This window comes from Melanerpes formicivorus, unplaced genomic scaffold (genome assembly GCF_026170545.1).
Source record: "Melanerpes formicivorus ecotype bairdi unplaced genomic scaffold, bMelFor1.0.p_v2 SCAF_9, whole genome shotgun sequence".
Lineage (NCBI taxonomy): Eukaryota > Metazoa > Chordata > Aves > Piciformes > Picidae > Melanerpes > Melanerpes formicivorus.
The window spans coordinates 13,658,969-13,676,981 of NW_027142361.1; the positions used below are offsets into that span (position 1 = coordinate 13,658,969).

The 18,013-nt window shown below is 55.9% G+C and overlaps 1 protein-coding gene across 3 annotated transcripts; it reads right to left on the reverse strand.

The window, feature by feature from the left end:
- Positions 1 to 239: 239 nt before the first annotated feature.
- Positions 240 to 17,404, reverse strand: AGBL5 (AGBL carboxypeptidase 5). Of its 3 annotated transcripts, XM_068143077.1 has the most exons (15): positions 17,026 to 17,404; positions 16,359 to 16,530; positions 14,210 to 14,376; positions 12,790 to 12,967; positions 11,336 to 11,514; positions 9,714 to 10,260; positions 8,512 to 8,681; positions 6,753 to 6,888; positions 6,013 to 6,203; positions 4,751 to 4,959; positions 2,105 to 2,220; positions 1,128 to 1,174; positions 820 to 989; positions 629 to 708; positions 343 to 512 (listed from the first exon to the last, which is right to left on the reverse strand). In XM_068143077.1, exons 1-15 carry the CDS (start codon positions 17,220 to 17,222, stop codon positions 435 to 437), a joined length of 2,637 nt encoding a protein of 878 aa, XP_067999178.1. In that variant the 5' UTR covers positions 17,223 to 17,404; the 3' UTR covers positions 343 to 434. The 3 variants fall into 3 exon arrangements, with proteins under 3 accessions (XP_067999176.1, XP_067999177.1, XP_067999178.1); XM_068143075.1 differs by having other exon boundaries at positions 240 to 708; XM_068143076.1 differs by having other exon boundaries at positions 240 to 708; positions 820 to 956; positions 17,026 to 17,403.
- Between the last annotated feature and the right edge of the window lie 609 nt (positions 17,405 to 18,013).

The window sequence follows — 18,013 nt, forward strand, 5'->3', positions numbered from 1 at the left end:
CGCGACACAGTGGCCATGGAGAAGCAGGGACCATCCAAGCACAGCCTGGAGCCCTGCAGGATCAGTGTGGTGCTGCAGTGAGGCAGGATGCTGAGCTTCTTCCAAACCAACTTTAACATAAACACAACAATACCAGATAAAACCGTGTGAAGTAAAAATCTCTGCTGCCCGCCACTGAGTCCCTCTGCCGGTCCCACGGGAGGAGCAGGGCCATCCAGGGCCAGGAGGCTGTCATTGCTGGGGAGCTGCCAGGGTGGCCAGCCATGTGAGTCAGCACCAGGGGTGGCATTTGCTGCAGCTGGGGTTAGAGACAGCGTTGGGCTGTGCCAGGAGTGGGCTTTGCACTGCTGCTGCTTTGGTTTGGGGAGGCCTTGGGCCTGCCCCATGCACCGTTGTGGCCCATGGTGCCACCTCGTGAGTACCAGTGGCTGTAGTCAGGCCTCGGCGCAGAAGGAGAGGAGGTGCCGGTAGGAGCTGAGCGAAGCAGGGCCCGTGGCTTGGCCTGGTGGGTGCTGCAGTAGGGGACAACGAGGTAGAGAGGGGCTGGAGCCCACTCCCCCGTGCCACAGCCCTTGCCCAAGCAGATGGCAGAGCAAAGCTGCATCCCCCCAACACCACAGGGCCATACCTGGGGGTGCAGCCCCTTGCCCTGGCACAGGAACAGTCCCTTGGCATTCTGCACTCCTCCAGGGGGTTCCTGGCACAGCCCTGTGGGAACAGAGACTGGTATCAGTAGTGAGGCTGGCCCCAGCACGGTGCCAGGCCCTGCTGGAGTGTCTACTATGGCAGCCTTGGTGCCAGGGCTGTGCTATGCCCTACCTGGTGGTGGCTGGAAGGTTTGGTGCTCACTCTGGCTCTGCTCCCCAGCCTGGAAAAGGGCTGTGGTGCTGTTGAAGGTGCTTGTCCCCTTCCTCCACACAGGGATCCTGCTGGGGCGCACAGGGCCCCCCCCTAGGCTGTGGAGAACCCACATGATGCTCCTGAGGAGGCTGCCAGCAGTGGAGGGATGCCTCTGCTCAGACTCCCCTGCAGCAAGGGCTCTGCATGGAGCTCTAACTGCCCAGGTGTGGGCAGCCTCGAGGCTGGCTGAAGGGTGACCCCGTACCATGGCCAATGCCAGCACCTACCCAGGCTGCTCATAGGCTTTCCTGGCATCCAGCTTCATCGGGAGCACCTACAGGGAGGGGAGATGAGGGTTCAGTGCCTGGCAGGGATGTTTGACCCTGGCCTTGCAGCAGTTCCCCACAGCTGCTGGGGGTCCTTCAGACCAAGACCCCTACATGGGGAGGGGCTGCATGGCTCAGGGAACATGAAGGTGCAGCTCAGAAAACTATGAATATAGAGCAAAGGCTTCTGGAAGAGCCCCATGGATTGAGGCATCTCTGAGCTTGACAGATGGGGGTTCTCGGACCCACATATGAGTCTCTGAGGCCCACACTTCAGTGGATCTGGGGACCAATACGTCCTGGTACTTCCCTGTGGCAATGCCAGCGATGAGCAGTGTGAGCAATCTGGCAGTGCAGGCCTAGAGCCTGACATGGTGGTAGGCCATGCTCAGCATAAATGCAGAGCCAGCTAGCAGTGTAGCAAAACAGTGCTGTGCCTGCAGCATGTAACTAAAACAAGACACTGGTAGCTATAAACATGGACAGTTATCTTGGGACAACAGGACATGCACCTGCATCAACAACCTCGTTGTGTCATTAGTAGTTGGACCAATAACCTGTAATAGTGCAATGTGTGGTCACTCAGAGGGAACCAATGGAGCTATGCCAGCAGGGCACTCCGAGTTTATATAAGTTGTAGCAGTTGCCTTGCTACGCACTTCTGCCTTTCCTGTCTCCTGCTTCTTCTACACTTCACAGTGCTATACTTGCACTACAGGCCTGCACCATCGGCCTGGAACAATAAAGGAACAATACTTGACCATATTGGTCAGTCGTATTGATTCTAATCTCCGTTGCTGATAACCATACTTCCCACCACACCTCCATATTCCCCAGGCCTGGCTGGCAGAGCCATGGGGTAGCCCTCATCCAGGACTCAGAAGCCCTGGAGTGGGGACACAGGACCATACCAGACCCCCAGGCCCCACCAGTGGTACCTGTAGTGGTGCTGTACTGTGGACAGCTGCCGTGTGTCCTGCACCATGCTGGGCCTCCTGTGGTTGGTGGCTGGTGCCAGTGCTGGGTGCTGTCCAGGTGCCTGCTGACAGAATCCCTGTGTGACAAATGAGAGAGAGCTCAGTGCCAGGGTCGGTGAGCCATGGCAGGGGCACTGGCTGCCTGTCCTGGGTGCACAGAGCTATGGTGGTGCCATTCAGTGTGGACAGGCCAAGCACTGCAGTGGAGAGAAATGTTGGAGTTGGTGCCCTCACCAAGATGTGCTGTGGCTGGGCTGTGGCACAAGACAGCAGACAGAGGGACACCCACAGCCAATGTGTGAGGATGTGCTAGGTATGGCTGGGGGGTGGCTGAGCTGTCCCAAGAATGAGACCACAACACTGTCTCTTATGAATGGACAACATGGGAAACACCTGAGCAGGCCATTGGAACCCCCAGCAAATGAGTCTGCCACAACAGCAGACAGGTGCCAGATGCCAGCAGTGCTTGTGCTGGGGCAGCTTCGTGATGGGCAGAAGCTCTTCTCTGAGTTGTGGCTTTACACAGCAGCTGGTACCAGTGAGGGACAAGTATTAATCTGGGACACAGCACAATTGAAACAGCATCTCTTGGTGACAAACTCCAGCCAGCAAAGGCCAGCAGCAGCTGGGAGGGTCACCAGGGGGTCCCATGCTCAGAGACATGCCTCTCCCTTCCCTAGCCTCTCCCAGGCACTGCTACTCCTCAGACATGGAAGCTGGAGACAAGACCTGGCACAGCAGTGGCACTGGCTCCACCAGTGGGGGTTGCCTCTAGACTGTGCCAGAGGGCTGTAGCTGTAGCCCACTAGGAAAGGGCTCCCTTCCTGTGAGGTTCTGAGGAAGCAGCTGGGACAGGGATGCATCTCTTGACACTTGTCAGGGCCCCAGCAGCAGGACATCCTGTGTGTGACCAAGGACAGCTGTCCTGCAGGGCCACAGCAGCAAGAGAGCAGCTTCCCTGGCCCTCGGGGCATGGCAGGGGACAAGCAGGAAGGGGAGGGATGGGAGAGGACCGGGAGACAGTGTCTTCATCTTGTGCCTTCTTACCACTGCCTCATCATGTGAGGGCTGGTGGCAGGAACTGAGCATTCTCGGTTCCCTCCCAGCTGTCTGGGGAAGGAAGAGTCTGTGCCAGTACCCCAGCACCATGCCAGGACAGCAGGCAGAAGGGCAGTGTTGTGAGGCTTGTAAGGCAAAGCTGGGTGGTCAAAGCATTCTTGGGCCATGTTTCCCTGCATAGACACAGCAGTGCTAGTGCTGCCAGGGTCTCACGCTCAGAAAACAGTGGCACTGCTGGCAGCAAGGCTGGACATGTGGAAGGCAAATCTGCCAGGCAATGCCAGGGCAGGGAAGGAAGAGCCATATTCCAGTGACAGGAGCTAGGCATGCCCCACCTGACACTCAGATCCAGAGGCAGCGGACAGCAGCCAGCAAGCAGAGAGCATAGGCTAGGGCAGCAGAATGGTGATCAGTCCTATTGAGACAAAGTCTTCCCCCTCCAGCCCCACACAGTCTGTTTCTGCTCGTGTGCCAAACTGTCATCCAACCCCTGGCAGCCAGGGCTGGTGTCCCACTGGCTTAGGGCAGGCCATGCATGCATGGCAGAAGGAACAGGCATTACAACATGGCCATAAGAACAGAAACATTTTATTTCTTCCCCACCCCACTTTCATGGCAGAGGAGAAACAGTCACTACACAGTGCTGGAGAGCAAGCACAAGGGACTAAGCAAGGCAAGAAACAGGCAGAGCACAAGAAACCAGCTGACAGTCAGGAACAATGAGATGTCTCCTGAGAGCAGCACCACGACACCTTCAGACTTGCACCCAGAGTCACACCCCAACAGAAGACCCTCACCCACACACCTCCCATCACTGGGCATTTGGATACCTCAGTGCTCACCCCAGCCCAGAACCCCACAGCAGACTAGGGCTTTCAGTCCAGCCCTGTTTCCTTATCTGGGGGCCTGTGGGGCTGGCCCAGAGTAAACTGTGGCACTGGCGTTTCCTCCATCAGCAGCAGCACCAAGCCCCCAAGGGGCCAGCTCTGCAGCAGCACCAAGCCCTTGCCCCTTGGCAACTTGGAACCCCCTGGCCAGCACTCACTGCCTGTTCCAAGCCCCCCAATGACTAAAGCTCTGCCAGAGCCATGGGCTGTGATAGATCAAATGCTGCTCAGCAGGTGCCTGGGAAGGGAAAAGGCACTTCGGTGTATCCCACAGGCCTCAGGAATGCTTTGAGAGTGGCTGAGGCCAAAGGAAATTGAGTGGAGGTTTTCTATGCTGGCTTCTTCAAAAGCCCCTTGGCTGCTGCCCTGAGCTTCTGTCCTGAGCCTCTTGGTTCCTGGCAGAAGCTGGGCAGCAGAAGCCACAGGTTGATATTTGTCCTTACCCAGGCAAGGACAGAGCGTGGGGCTGAGCCCAGAGGGCATCCAGCACCCTTCTGAGGGAATGGGGCAGCAGCTCACATACACCTCTTGCACACAAACCCACGTTTATGACATCAAAGCACACATTATGCTGGAAGGAGCTTTCCTCAGGGCTGTGGCCTGGCACAGCAGCTCGACAGATGCTGGATCAGGCGCACAAGCAGCCTCTGGCCTAGCTTACCTCTGCCCACAGCTGGGGCTGGGGTGCTGCCATGCTGAGCATTCTGGTCTGTGGCGGCCTGAGCCGAGGGGCTGCTGCAGCCAAAGGTGAAGCTGGGAGAGGCCTTGAGCTGCAGCGAGTCCTGCTGGCTGCTGCTGCTCCTGCTGGTGCCATTGCTGAAGCTTCTGGCGCGGGACAGGACATTATCAGAGGCAGAGATGGGGATCCCACTGGAAGGGGCAAGAAATGGGAGGTTCAGCCCAGCTCTGTGGGGAGGGGTCCTTTCTGTGCTCCCTGCAGCTGGTCAGAGACTCAGATTTGTCCCCACTAACAGCCCAGACATTGTGGGGGGCTGTCTCTCCTCCCACAGAACAAGCAATAGGACAAAAAGAAACAAGCTTCAAATTATGTCAGGGGAGGTTTAGGTTGGACAACCCTGCAAAGTGTTGTCAAGTCCTACAACAGCTGCCCAGGGCAGTGGTGGAATTCCCATCCCTGGAGGGGTTTAAAAGCTGTGTGGATGTGCTGAGGGACATGGTTTAGGGGTGACCTGGCAGTGATGGGTTAATGACTGGACTTGATCTTAAAGGTCTCTTCCAACCAAAAAGATTCTATGATTCGGTGACATGGGGCTGTCACCAGCAGTAGCAGACCCCAGTCCACAGTGCTGCATATCACTGTCCGAGCAGCCTCAGAGCAGCAGTGTGGCTTCAGAGGTCCTATTCCTCACCTCTTGTCCCAAACCCATTCCCATCCAGCATCAGATCAGGCTGGGTAGAGAGGGGAAGTAGAAGAGGCTGGCTGTATCTGCAGGCAGATCATCCCTTTAGACTATATATAAGGAAGAAATTATTTATGCTGAGGGTGGTGAGACACTGGGACAGGTTGACTAGAGAAACAGTAGATGGTGCCTGGAAACATTCCAGGTCAGGCTGGACAGGGTTCTGAGCAACCTGATCTAGCTGAAGATGTCCCTACTCAATGCAGGTGAGTTGGACTAGATGATCTCTAAAAGGAATTTCCTACACAAATCATTCCATGGTTCTTCCCAGGTGAACCCCCAACAGCCTGACCCCACATAGCTGCATCCCGATGCCATGGGGCTGAGAGACACCCACACCTGCAGCACATGGAGCAAACCCTGTAGGGCCCCAGTGGGGTGAGAGAGCAAGCAAACAACCCTCAGCATCGTTAGCTGCAGGGTAACTCACTTGGAGTTCATTTATCATCTCTAACTGGCGTTATCCTGCAGCTCTTGAGCACTCAATCCAGTAGGCCCTTACATGGAGCTCCGGGGGGTGGTCCTGGCACCTCCTCTGCGCCGTGGGCCCTCTCCTGCGCCCTTCATGCTGCGCACGTGACGCAGCATCCAGGCGCGCAGGTTGCTGAGGCAGCTGTGCTCCGAGAGGATGATGCGGGGCCAGGGGTTGCACTCGGCCATGTCCAGGGCTGCCACAGCCAGGGCTCGCCCAACCTGCCGGGGCAAGTGATGACCAGTGAGAGGGGCCTCCAGACAGAGCAGCAGCTCACAGGAGCTTGAGGCACAGAGACAGACAGGTGCTCCCCAGAGCTCATTTCACCTCCAGCACAGGCTTCAGCGAGCTCCCTGGCAGGAGGACTGATCCCATGGGATGTCTTTGGGTGTACAGCACACACAGGGCCAGGTGCTCACAGACACAGGGGCCAACAGAGAAGCAGGTAAACCCCATGCTCAGTGGAGAGAAACCAGGGACTCTCTTGGGCTGCCTCCAAGGCCAAGGGCAGAAGTCTCCAGCTCAGCCAGTGGGCAAAGCACTTTGGGGCTAGGGCTAGTGGTGGAGGGACTCACAGTCCAGTGTGGGCTGGGATGTATGGCCAGGTTACAGCACTGACACCAAGAGCACCATGCTTCTTACAGCTTGCCAAACCTACTCTCTAGGTTCCCACAGGAACTCGTGGATGCAGAAGTAGAAGAGAATGTGAAAGTCTCTTCCCAGAAAGGGCTGTGCAGACCTGCCCCCCACTACTGCTGGGGACCTCTTACCTGCTCGAAAAGCTCCACGGTGTATTTGGAGGGGAAGGTGGGTGGGGGTGGGGGGCTGGCACGTCCATTGTCATGGCAGGCCAAAGGGATGCTGTTCACTGAGCGCCCTGTGTTGTAGTTGCACTCCAGCGTGTAGCTGTGAAGCACACAGAAGCCCCACATCACCTAATGTATCAGATGTCTCTCAGAAGACAAAGCTGGGGTCACCCCAAGCCTGTGTGTCCCCCAGTCCCAGGAGGGGAGGCTCTAGGGGAGTCTGGGGAAAAGGCATGGCTCCTGCCATCAAGCTGCAGCACTGACTGTGACCTGTGTCACGTGCTGCACATTGTCATCTGCTGAGGAAAGAATAAAAGAGGGGACAAAAAAAGAAGCAATGAGTGGAAACCAGAAGTGTACCAAGGACAGAGGCATGGGACTGCTGAGGCTCAACAAGGCCAAATGCAATGTCCTGCACCTGGGTCAGGGCAATCCCTGATATCAGTCCAGGCTGGACAGTGGAAGGATGGAGGGCAGCCCTGTGGAGAAGGACTTTGGATGCTGGTGGGTGAAAAGCTGGGCAGGAGCTGGCAATGTATGCTCACAGCACAGAAGCCAATTGTCTCCTGGGCTGCATCCAAAGCAGCATGACCAGCAGGTGAGGGAGGAGATTCTGCCCCTCTGCTCTGCTGAGACCCCACCTTCAGTGCTGAAACCTCTCTGCTGTGAGGACAGGCTGAGAGAGTTGGGATTCTTCAGCCTGGAGAAGGCTCCGGGGAGACCTTCTGGTGGCCTTTTGGTACTTAAAGAGGTCCAGAAGAAAGATGGGGACAGACTTTTTAGCACAGCCTGTTGTGATAGGACAGAAGGTGATGGTTTTAAACTAAAAGAGGGGAGATTCAGACTAGATGGAAGGAAGAATTTTTTTACTTTGAGGGTGGTGAGACTGGCACAGGTTGCCCAGAGATTGTAGATGCCCCATCCCTGGAAACTTTCCAGGTCAGGTTGGACAGGGCTTTAAGCAACCTGCTCTAGTTGATGTCCCTGCTCATTGCTGGGGGTTGGACCAGATGGGCTTAAGAGGTCCCTTCCAATCCAAATGATTCTGCAACTCTCTGACTCAAAGAACCAGGCTTCAAAACAGATGACAAAGGAAGGACTGGCTGTGGGGGTATCAGAGAGCCAGAGTGGCTGCTTCCAGCCATGTAGATGTGGTGCTGAGGGACATGGTTTTGTGGTGACCTGGCAGTGCTCTGTTAATGGCTGGACTTAATGATCTTAAATGTCTCTTCCAACAAAAACAATTCCATGATTCTGTCTCGCAGAATCACAGATGGCTGAGGCTGGAATCTTACAGAGCAACCTCACGTGGGCAGTCTGGGGAATCTGAGCTCATTACAGCTAAAAAGGTTTTAACTACAGCTCAATACAGACATAAACAGCTGCAAAAGAGAAGAATTCCTTCTGGAAAACCGCACACAAACAGCTCTATAACAGTGAGAACAGGAAACGGGAGCAGCTGCAGGCTGTATGTGAACAGGAGATACTAGAGGGAAAGGAGTCAGGCTTGTGGGCTCAGGAAGGTGGCAGCACCCAGCAAGGCTATCTCCTGGCCTCTGCCTACAGCACCCTTCCTAGCCAGCCCCAAGCCCCTGGAGAGCCACACAGGACTCTGCTGCCCCAAGAAAACAGTTTCCTTAACACCCTGCACCTGGCAAGATGGTGGAGTGCTGGGACAGACCCACTGGCAGGGCTGCACGGTGAGCATCTGAGCCTTGCCTACCTGTGGATAATTCCCAGGGCCTTGTAGACAGCCACGCGGCCACTGCCCTCCTTGGACTGCCCGTCCCGCTTGTCCCGTGCATACATGTTCTTCTCCGAGAAGTTGCAGCCCGTGAAGTCAAAGTGAGGGGAGTTCAAGGAGATGAGTTTTGGGAACAGCATGTTCTCCACCTGCAGCACACAGAGAGGAATATGGCTGACATTGTGGGGAGCCCACAGCTCTTCAACCTGCTCCAGCATCACCAGTGCCAAGCTCTGGGACACTCAGGGGTGTTGGCTGACAAGGAATTAACTGGAGGGAGCCTAGTGAAGGTTCTGAAGATGTTGAGGGGACTGGAACATCTCTATGATGAGGAAAGGTTAAGAGACATGGGACTGTTTAGCCTGAAGAAGAGCAGGCTAAGAGGGGATATTCTCAATGCTGATGAGTATCTAAAGGGCAGGGGGTAAGAGGATGAGGCCAGACTCTTTTCTGTGCTGCTCAGTAACAAGATGACAGGCAACAGGCACAAACTGGAACCCAGGAGGTTCCATCTGACCAGGAAAAGGAAAATTCTTTCCTGTGAGGGTGCTGGAGCCATTGAAGAGGCTGCCCAGAGAGGTTGTGGAGACTCCTCTGGAGAGATTCCAAAGAGTAGAGTAGAGTAGAGTAGAATTAACCAGGTTGGAAGAGACTTTTGAGATCATCAAGTCCAACCCATCATCCAACACCATCTAATCAACTAAGCCATGGCACCAAGCACCCCATCCAGTCTCTTCCTAAACACCTCCAGTGATGGTGACTCCACCACCTCCCTGGGCAGCCCATTCCAATGGCCAATCATTCTTTCTGTGAAGAGCTTCTTCCTAACATCCAGCCTAAACCTCCCCTGGTACAGCTCTTTTTCTGTTGGTGGTTGCCTGGGAGAAGAGACCAGCCCCCATCTGGCTACATTCTCCCTTCAGGTAGTTGTAGACAGCAATAAGGTCTCCCCTGAGCCTCCTCTTCTCCAGGCTAAGCAACCCCAGCTCCCTCAGCCTCTCCTCATAGGGCTTGTGCTCCAAACCCGTTACCAGCTTTGTTGCCCTCCTCTGAACACCTGGACACGAGTCTGGGCAGCCTGCTCTGGAACCTGCTCAGACTAGATGATCCCCAAAGGTCTCTTCCAACACTCACTGTGCTGGGATTCTGGGATTCACATCACTTCCTACTCCGTCCCTCACCTGATCATTTTCATTGCTGAAGTTGTTGCCATACATGAAGCAGCCACGCTTGGAGGCATGCCCGTGCAGATCCACATAGTAGGCCAGTCCACTGTCCTGGGGCAGGATGGTTTCAGGAAGAGGTGCTGGCAGAGGCCTCCTAGCCTCCTCCTCACAGCGCTCTGCAGTGTGGCTTGATGGGAGGATCCAGCCAGTGCGGCCTGTGCTGCCTGCTGCTCCCAAGAGGTGGGCTTCCTGAGAAGGGCTGAAGTAGCTGCTGGAATGCCAGGAGCTGGGCGAGTTCCGGAGGTTAATGGCTTTCTCCAGCTCCAAGAGTGCAGCCTCTGGGAATGGGCCGCTGCTGTGGACGGAATGGTTGGAAGATTTTGTTCTTAGCGAGCTGTTGCTGAGTGGGGAGACAAAGGTCCTCCAGTCAGGAGAGCCTGGCAGGACACGACTGTGGACATGGTGGTAGAGGACAAGAGCTTTGACCCCAAACACCGCAGGGTGCAGCTCGGCATCGGGGTTCAGGTACTGGCGGTTCAGGTTTACCCCACGGGTGTCAGTTCTGCAGAGAGAGTGGAAGAGATATGAGGTCCACCAGAGAGAATGGCCATTCTGCAAGGACATGACCTCTCCTCTTAACAGCCACAGCTTTGAGTGCTGTCCTGGGGCCAAAACATCTGGTAGGCAAAGACTCTTCCCCAACACAACTGAGAAACTTTCTCCTGGCTGTAGTGAGACAGAGCCCAAGTGATTGGTTGGAGTGGACACAGAGGAGGCCACAAACATAACCCAAGGGCTGGAACCTCTCTGCTAAGAGGACAGCCAGAGGGAGTTGAGGTTGTTCAGCCTGGAGAAGGTCTCCCTCTTTCAGTACTCAAAGAGGGCTGATAAGAAAGCTGGGGACAGATTTTTTAGGTGGGGCTGTTGTGACAGGACAAGGGGTGACAATTTTAAAATAAAAAAGGGGAGATTCAGACTAGAGTGAAGAAAAAAGTTGTTTACACTGATGGTGGTGTAACATTGGCCCAGGTTGCCCAGAGAGGATGTAGATGCCCCACACCTGGGATCATTCCAGGTCAACTTGGACAGAGCTCTGAACAACCAGAGCAGGCTGGATGAGGCTCTGGCCAGCCTGATCTAGTGTGGGGTGTCCCTGCCCATGGCAGGGGGGTTGGAACTGGATGATCCGTGTGGTCCCTTCCAACCCTGAATGAAACTATGAAACCTGATCTAGTTGAAGATGTCCCTGTTCACTGCAGGAGGACTGGACTGAGTGATGTCTAGAGATCCCTTCCAATACAAGCCATTCTACAATTCAGTGATTTTATGGTCTCTCTCCAACACCCCAGGGAGAGCAAGGACAGGACAGGTCAGTGCTTGAGCACCTCAAAGGCACAGGTCAGTGTTGCTTGCCTGAGCTAGAAAGCCCTGATCTAGGAGATGACCTACACAGGCATCGCAGCCCCAGGTCATGACACAGATCAGGGAGCAGCAGGGACAGGCTGCTGCATCCACCAGTCCCAGCTTGTTCCGCAGACCCAGGATAGTTCTTCCCAGCCACCATCAAACACAGATCAGGCTCCAAACCAGGAGAGACCAGCCCAGCCTGGACCCTATTTGACCCAGTGATCTCTCACCGATAGTGGCCTCGCACCACCCCATCAGGGTTCAGCATAGGAATGAGCTTGAAGACGAACATCCGCTGCAGCATCTGGGCACGGGGGTCCTCCTCCCGCAGGATGAAGTCCAGGAATCCATTGAAGACAAAGCTGGAAGGTGTTTCTCCTGGGTGGACTCTGCTGCTCAGGAAGAATACCTTGGGGCAAAGAGACAAGGACAATGGGACAGTTCCTGCCTGCCCCAAGATGTGATGGCCTTTGCTGAGAGGTCAAATGCTTCCTGGGGCTCCCTCCTGCTCTGCAGCAAGGCCCCCTGCACCCAACAAGTAGCCAAGGTCTCTATAGGAAGCAGACAACCAGGTACCATGCGTGGCAATACATTTCTAGTGGTTTCTTTGCCTGATGCCTCTCCCAGGTCCTGCTTAGACCAAAGCTAGTTATCCCTGCATGAGACCAAGGGGACAGGAGTTCTCCAGCTGCTGCCAGGAGAAACCACAGCAACAGAGGTGCACTAGGGGAAAAGCCCAGAGTGATCCCACAAAGAATGAGCCTGATTGCAACATACAACACCTCCTGAAAAGCCCTTCACCTGGTGGGAGGTTGAGCAGGAGCTGCAGCCCCACATCCCAGTTCTGTGCAGCTGCAGAGGTAGCAAGACACTAATTTGTGCCCAGAGGAACACGTGTGGTGTGGCCAGAGGGGGTTGCATGGTGGTGAGTGGATGCACTCCTGACAGTGGTGCCCACAGCACAATCTCCATCCAGTCCAATGCTCCAGCCCTCCAGGATAATAGCTAGAAAGTGCCCAGCAGAAAAGGGCCTGGGGCTGTTGGTCAACAGCAAGTTGAAAGTGAGTCAGTGTGGGGCCAAGAAGGCTAACAGCATCCTGGTTTGAATCAGCAATAGCGTGGCCAGCTGTACCAGGGCAGGGACAGTATGCATGTACTGGACACTGGTGAGGCTGCAGCTTGAACACTGGGTTCAATTTTGGGCCCCTCCTCCAAAAAGGGCATGGAAGTGCTAGAGAGTGTCCAAGGAAGGGCAAAGCAGCTGGTGAAGGTTCTAAAGCACAAATCTTACAAAGAGTGGCTGAGAGAACTGGAGGTGGTCAGCTCAGAGAAAAGGAAGCTGAGGGGAGACCTTCTCCCTCTCTACAGCTCCCTGAAAGGAGACTGGAGCAAGGTGGGGGATCAGTCTCTTCACACAAGTAATAAGTGACAGGACAAGAGTAAACAGCCTCAAGTTGTGCCAGGGGAGGTTTAGGCTGGACATGAGCAACAGTGTCTTCTCTGAAAAGGTTGTCAAGGCTGAGGGTCAGAGTTTAGTGGTGACATAATGCTGGGTGGACTTGATGCTCTTGGAGGCCTCTTCCAACCAAAACGATTCTGTGATTCTATGCTATGAAACCTTTCAAGTCAGAGAAACAAGGCTGGGGTACAGAGACCATCACACAGTCTGCTGGGAAGCACTTACCCTCTTCCCTGTGAAGCGCCGTGGCCGGGGAGTGCTGGTGTCTGGGAAGAGCTTGTCCAGCCGGGGCTCTCGCTTCTCCAGCATGCCGTGGCAGGAGGTGATGGTCAGCAGGTCAACTTGTAGCTTGTCCAGCGAGTGGCAGAGCAGCTCCCGGTGGTAATAGACGGAGTCAAGGGGGCTGCAGGGTGAGGAGGGATCAGCTGCCAATGCACAGGTCAGAGCCTCCCCATCAGGGAAGAAAGTGGCTTAGCTGGGTCTGTGTGTGCTGCTGGGCTGGGCACTGAGGGACAAGGCACCCAAGCCTCACTCTGGGCAGCTGGAGATACCTTCAAGGAGCAAAGGTGGCTCCTAGGTGGGCAGGGGGCACTCTGCACCTACAGCCCTGAGCTTGGCCTCCAACCACTCATCTAAGAGGGAAAATGAGGTAGGCACTGGGTCACCCACAGCCTAGGCACTAGTCAGGTGCTGCTGCAGGACTAGCCTCCAGCCTTAGACTGGAGGGTTTGATGGTGCACAGAGGAGTGCATGACCACCACCATGGTGTGGAGATCCCTGTATCAGCCTGCCAATGGCCATGGCAGCTCCTGGTGCACCAGTGGGCCTGGGGCCTCATTACCAGAGTTCAGCCAGGACCACTCAGCCCTGCCATGATCCCAGTGGTTGGTGTCCTCACATCAGTAGGTGAGTTTGACCCATAGATTATGATATTTCCTTAAGATCCTTGCTTATTGACTGTCAAGTTTGGAATTTCTCATCACTCTCCATCACAAACCCCTCCAATGCACCACTGCTCACCCATTGTCTGAGAAAAGGTATTTGTGATCCCAGACTCAGGGCAAGGAGCATCTCTAGGGTGGCAGGACAGTTACCCACAAACACTGAAGAATGACTCTCTCCCTTCATCCCCTCAGCCAGGCATTAAGTTCTCCTCTGACTGTGGAAAAGAAGCTCGTGAGAGCAGAGGAGCTTCCCAGAAGGACCCACAGAGAGCCTAGCACTGGGGCTACTCTGAACAGCAAGATCTCCCTCTGCCACAGCAGCTTGCAGAGAAGGGGAGCAGGAGAAGAGAGATGCTTGGACCTTTCCGCAGCCAGCAGAAAGAAAGCAAATAAAGTCCTGGCCTATGAGAATCCTCTCTCTTTAAACCAAGGGCTGCAGCAACAGCCTCTCCCTGCCCTTGAGAATACCAGGGAGATTCCGCCCACAGCAGCAAAGGACTGTCTGGAAACCCCTTGGACACACATGCTGGGGAGGAGCTGCTGCAGCTGCTGGTGCATCAAGCAGCTACAGGGGGGCAGAGAGTAGAGGACTCAGGGAACCCCCTCTGACTTTCAGCCCACTGCAGACAACACTGCACTTCCACTAGGGACGCAAAGCCAAGCAGAGAGGGCCGGGAATGGGGGGCACCAGAGGGTCGCACCTGCTGGGAGACATGTGCCGGCACTCCTGGAAGCGGCCATCCAGCTGCACCAGCATCTCCTGGCACTCTGAGTAGGAGAATGGGTAGCAGAAGGCAAAGTAGGTAGTGGCACCATGGTGCTCCAGGAAGCGGTGCACGAAGGACAGTACAAACTGCGTCTCCACCATCTGGGAGACACAGAGCAGAGGCTGAGCACAGGCATGGTTCCACAAGCAGCCACCATGGGCATGCAGAGCCACCCCCTGAGCAGGGGACAGGCAACCATGGCCACCACAGCCCCCCCTGATTCTCTTCTGACTCCCTCAGGTATTGGCAGTGCCTGCAGGCCTTCTCTAACTGCACAGGAATCAAAGCTACGCTCCAGCAGATCCCAGCCCACTTCACTGAGATCCCCAAAACATCAAGCTGCTTACTACAAAGCCCTCAGTCCCTGCTCACCCTGGAGCACTCATGTCCCCAGCCTCACTGTATGTCCAGAGAGCACTCTGGCAAACTCAGGGGATTCCTTCTGGTCATTGGGCACATGTAAGAGAGGTGGAGTGCTCTCTGGAAAACCCATGAGGGTTCTTTGTGGTCCTTGTACCCACCATCAGCAGTCAGAAGTTAAGCTGTTTAATCTGGGCACACTTCACAAATGTCACAAGTGCTACAGGGCTCAGCTCTCCATTGTGCCTCTCCCTAGTACTGGCATGGACCAAATCAAGCATTAAGCATCAACCCCTCCTGCATCAGGGGAGATGCTTTCTGGCCCCTGTTCTGTGGGGCAGAAATAGGGATCACTGCCTCTCCACAGAGCAAGCACAACCCAGAGCACCTACAAAGGACCCTTCCCAGGCATCTCCTACCAGGCCAAAGCCAGAAAACTCTAGGACCAGTAAACTTTGAGGTCCAAAGAGCTCAACAGGGCTGCAAGAGAAAACCTGCCCCTGTACCTGTTCTTGCCACCTTTGATTCCCAGGGCTCTCACCCTCTGCTCCCTTCATAGGGCACCAATACTCTTGACAGCAGCATGTCACAAAGGGTCATTTACTGCCCACTTTGACAACAGACCAATAGAAAAGAAAGCCCCAGGCACACCTCAGGGGCTGGTCAGTGGTTTCTCCTACCCCAGAAATGGGAAATCACCTAGAGAGAGGCAATACCCAGACAGAGTTGGCTGGTAGAGAAAAAAGCTGCTGGGTTCTCTTCTCCCAAGTACTCAGTATCACAGTATAACTAAGGTTGGAAGAGACCTCGAGGATCATCGAGTCCGACCTATCAACACAGACCCCATGACTAGACCATGGCACCAAGTGCCACGTCCAATCTCCCCTTGAACACCTCCAGGGATGGGGACTCCACCACCTCCCTGGGCAGCACATTCCAATGCCGAATGACTCGCTCGGTGAAGAACTTCCTCCTCACCTCGAGTCTAAACCTCCCCTGGCGCAGCCTGAGACTATGTCCCCTTGTTCTGGTGCTGGTTGCCTGGGAGAAGAGACCAAGCCCTTCCCGGCTACAACCACCTTTCAGGTAGTTGTAGAGGGCAATGAGGTCACCCCTGAGCCTCCTCTTCTCCAGGCTAAACAATCCCAGCTCCCTCAGCCTCTCCTCATAGGGCTTGTGTTCAAGGCCTCTCCCCAGCCTTGTTGCCCTTCTCTGGACACGTTCAAGTGTTTCAATGTCCTTCTTAAACTGAGGGGCCCAGAACTGGACACAGTACTCAAGGTGTGGCCTAACCAATGCAGAGTACAGGGGCACTATGACCTCCCTGCTTCTGCTATTCCTAATGCAGGCCAGGATGCCATTGGCCCTCTTGGCCACCTGGGCACACTGCTGGCTCATGTTCAGGTGGCTGTCGATCAGTACCCCCAGGTCCCTCTCTGTTTGGGAGCTCTCCAGCCACTCTGACCCCAGCCTGTAGCTCTGCATGGGATTGCCGTGGCCAAGAAGCCCCAAGAAGAGGCTTTGTCACTGACCTCCCGCACCTCTCCACTAGGGCTGCTAAGATACAAATCAGCCACTTGCCCACGCCATCCTATCCTGCCACAGAAGGCTGGAGGTCACCCTGGCACAGTGAACGAGGGGTATCTGTGTTCCCGGAAATGCCCCCCACCCTGAGCAAAGGTACCCCCAGCCATAGCACAAGCCCTAAGGCCCGGGTCCGTACCTCGAAGCTGGGCCGCTCACGAATGCGCTCCCAGCGGGGCTGCACAGGGAGGGTCCTCACGAAGGGGGACATGCCCTGAGAGTACAACCGGCTCTGCTTGTTCATGTTCAGGATGTGCAGCTTGATCAGCTTCCCCGGAGCCCCTCCCCGCACGCTGAAGTAGAACCAGGACCTGGGGAAGGACAGGAGCGCCGGGTCAGTCCCCAGGCCCACCAGTCTCTCCTTCTCGGACCCTCCAACCTCACCAGTCATCCAGCCCCATGAGCACCCGCTCCGCAAGAAGCCTGTCAGATCCCGGGCGGACACACAACCCCACTAAGCATCTCAGGGCATCTCCAATCGGGGGAACACAGATAGCACAAGCTCCCCTCTTCCCAGGGCATCTCAGACCCTGCTCGCTCCTCCTATCCCTCTCCACAGTCCTTCGACCTTACCAGCCACTCCTTCCCGGGTCCTCGGTACCCTGCCAGCCACCCCTCCCCTCCACCAGTCCCCTTCCCCGGAGGCCGCCCCTCCCGGGACCACCCCAGCTGCCCCTCTGCCAACCCTCTTCCCCACGGGACCCCTGCATCCTGCCAGCCTCCTTCCTTGGGGAACCCCGGCCACCTCCTTCAGGGGAACCTCCCAGCCGCCACCTCGTCCCTCAGGCCCCCCACCATGCTGTTACCTGTTGCCGTTCTCATACTCGGTGTGGGCACAGTCGGGCCGCGTCCAGACGTTAAACTCGTAGTCGGCAGCGGGGAGCGTGGCAGCCCGACCCGCTGGGCCCCCGCCAGTACCGATCGGGTCTACCTGCTCCACACGTGCTAGATTGCCTGAGTCGAAGCGGGAGCTGAAAAGCAGCCCCCCACACCGGATCTCCATGGCTGCCGGGCCGCCGCGGCCCGCTCATCGCTCCGCCAGGCCCAGCCTGGCCCGGCTCGGTCCGCCGCGCCCCCGGGCAACAGCAACGCACGCTCCCATTGGCCCACTGCTCCCCAGCAACGCGCCCACCCGTTGGGCGGTGCCTGGCCCACGGTCCGCGGGGGGCCTGGCCACACCCTCCCATTGCCGATCGCGGCCCCTGCGCGGGACCCGTGCGCTGCTGGCCACGTTCCTGCGGACTGCCTCCCTTTGCTGCCCCGCGGCCGCGGGTGAGCGCAGATAGGCGGGGGACACGCCCACGGGTGTACATGGGGGACAGGCATGTGCGCGGGTGTGCCCACAGCTATAGGTACGTACACACCGATATGTACAGCCGCAGGCGTCTACGTACACAGGCGTATACGCCCATACCTGCACACCTCCATACATGTATGTGCACGCACACACATCCACGCATGCACATATGTGCACACCTGTGCAGAAAGACACGTGCAGACGCACAGGTACATAAGAACACACATATGTACACACATTTGCATATAGAATCACTTAACTGCTTTGGCTAGAAAAGAAACCTCTAAGATCATTGAGCTCAACCCTTGTCTACCTCTACCAAGTCTGGTGCCACTACATCCCTCAGCACCACATCTCTGCATCTTTGAAGCCACTCCAGGAATGAGGATTCAACTACCTCCCTGAGGAGTGAGTTAGAGCCTGTTCCAGCATTTGAGAACCCTTTCAATGAAGAAGTCTCTTTTAGTGTCCAAACTAAACCTCCCCTGGTGCAACTT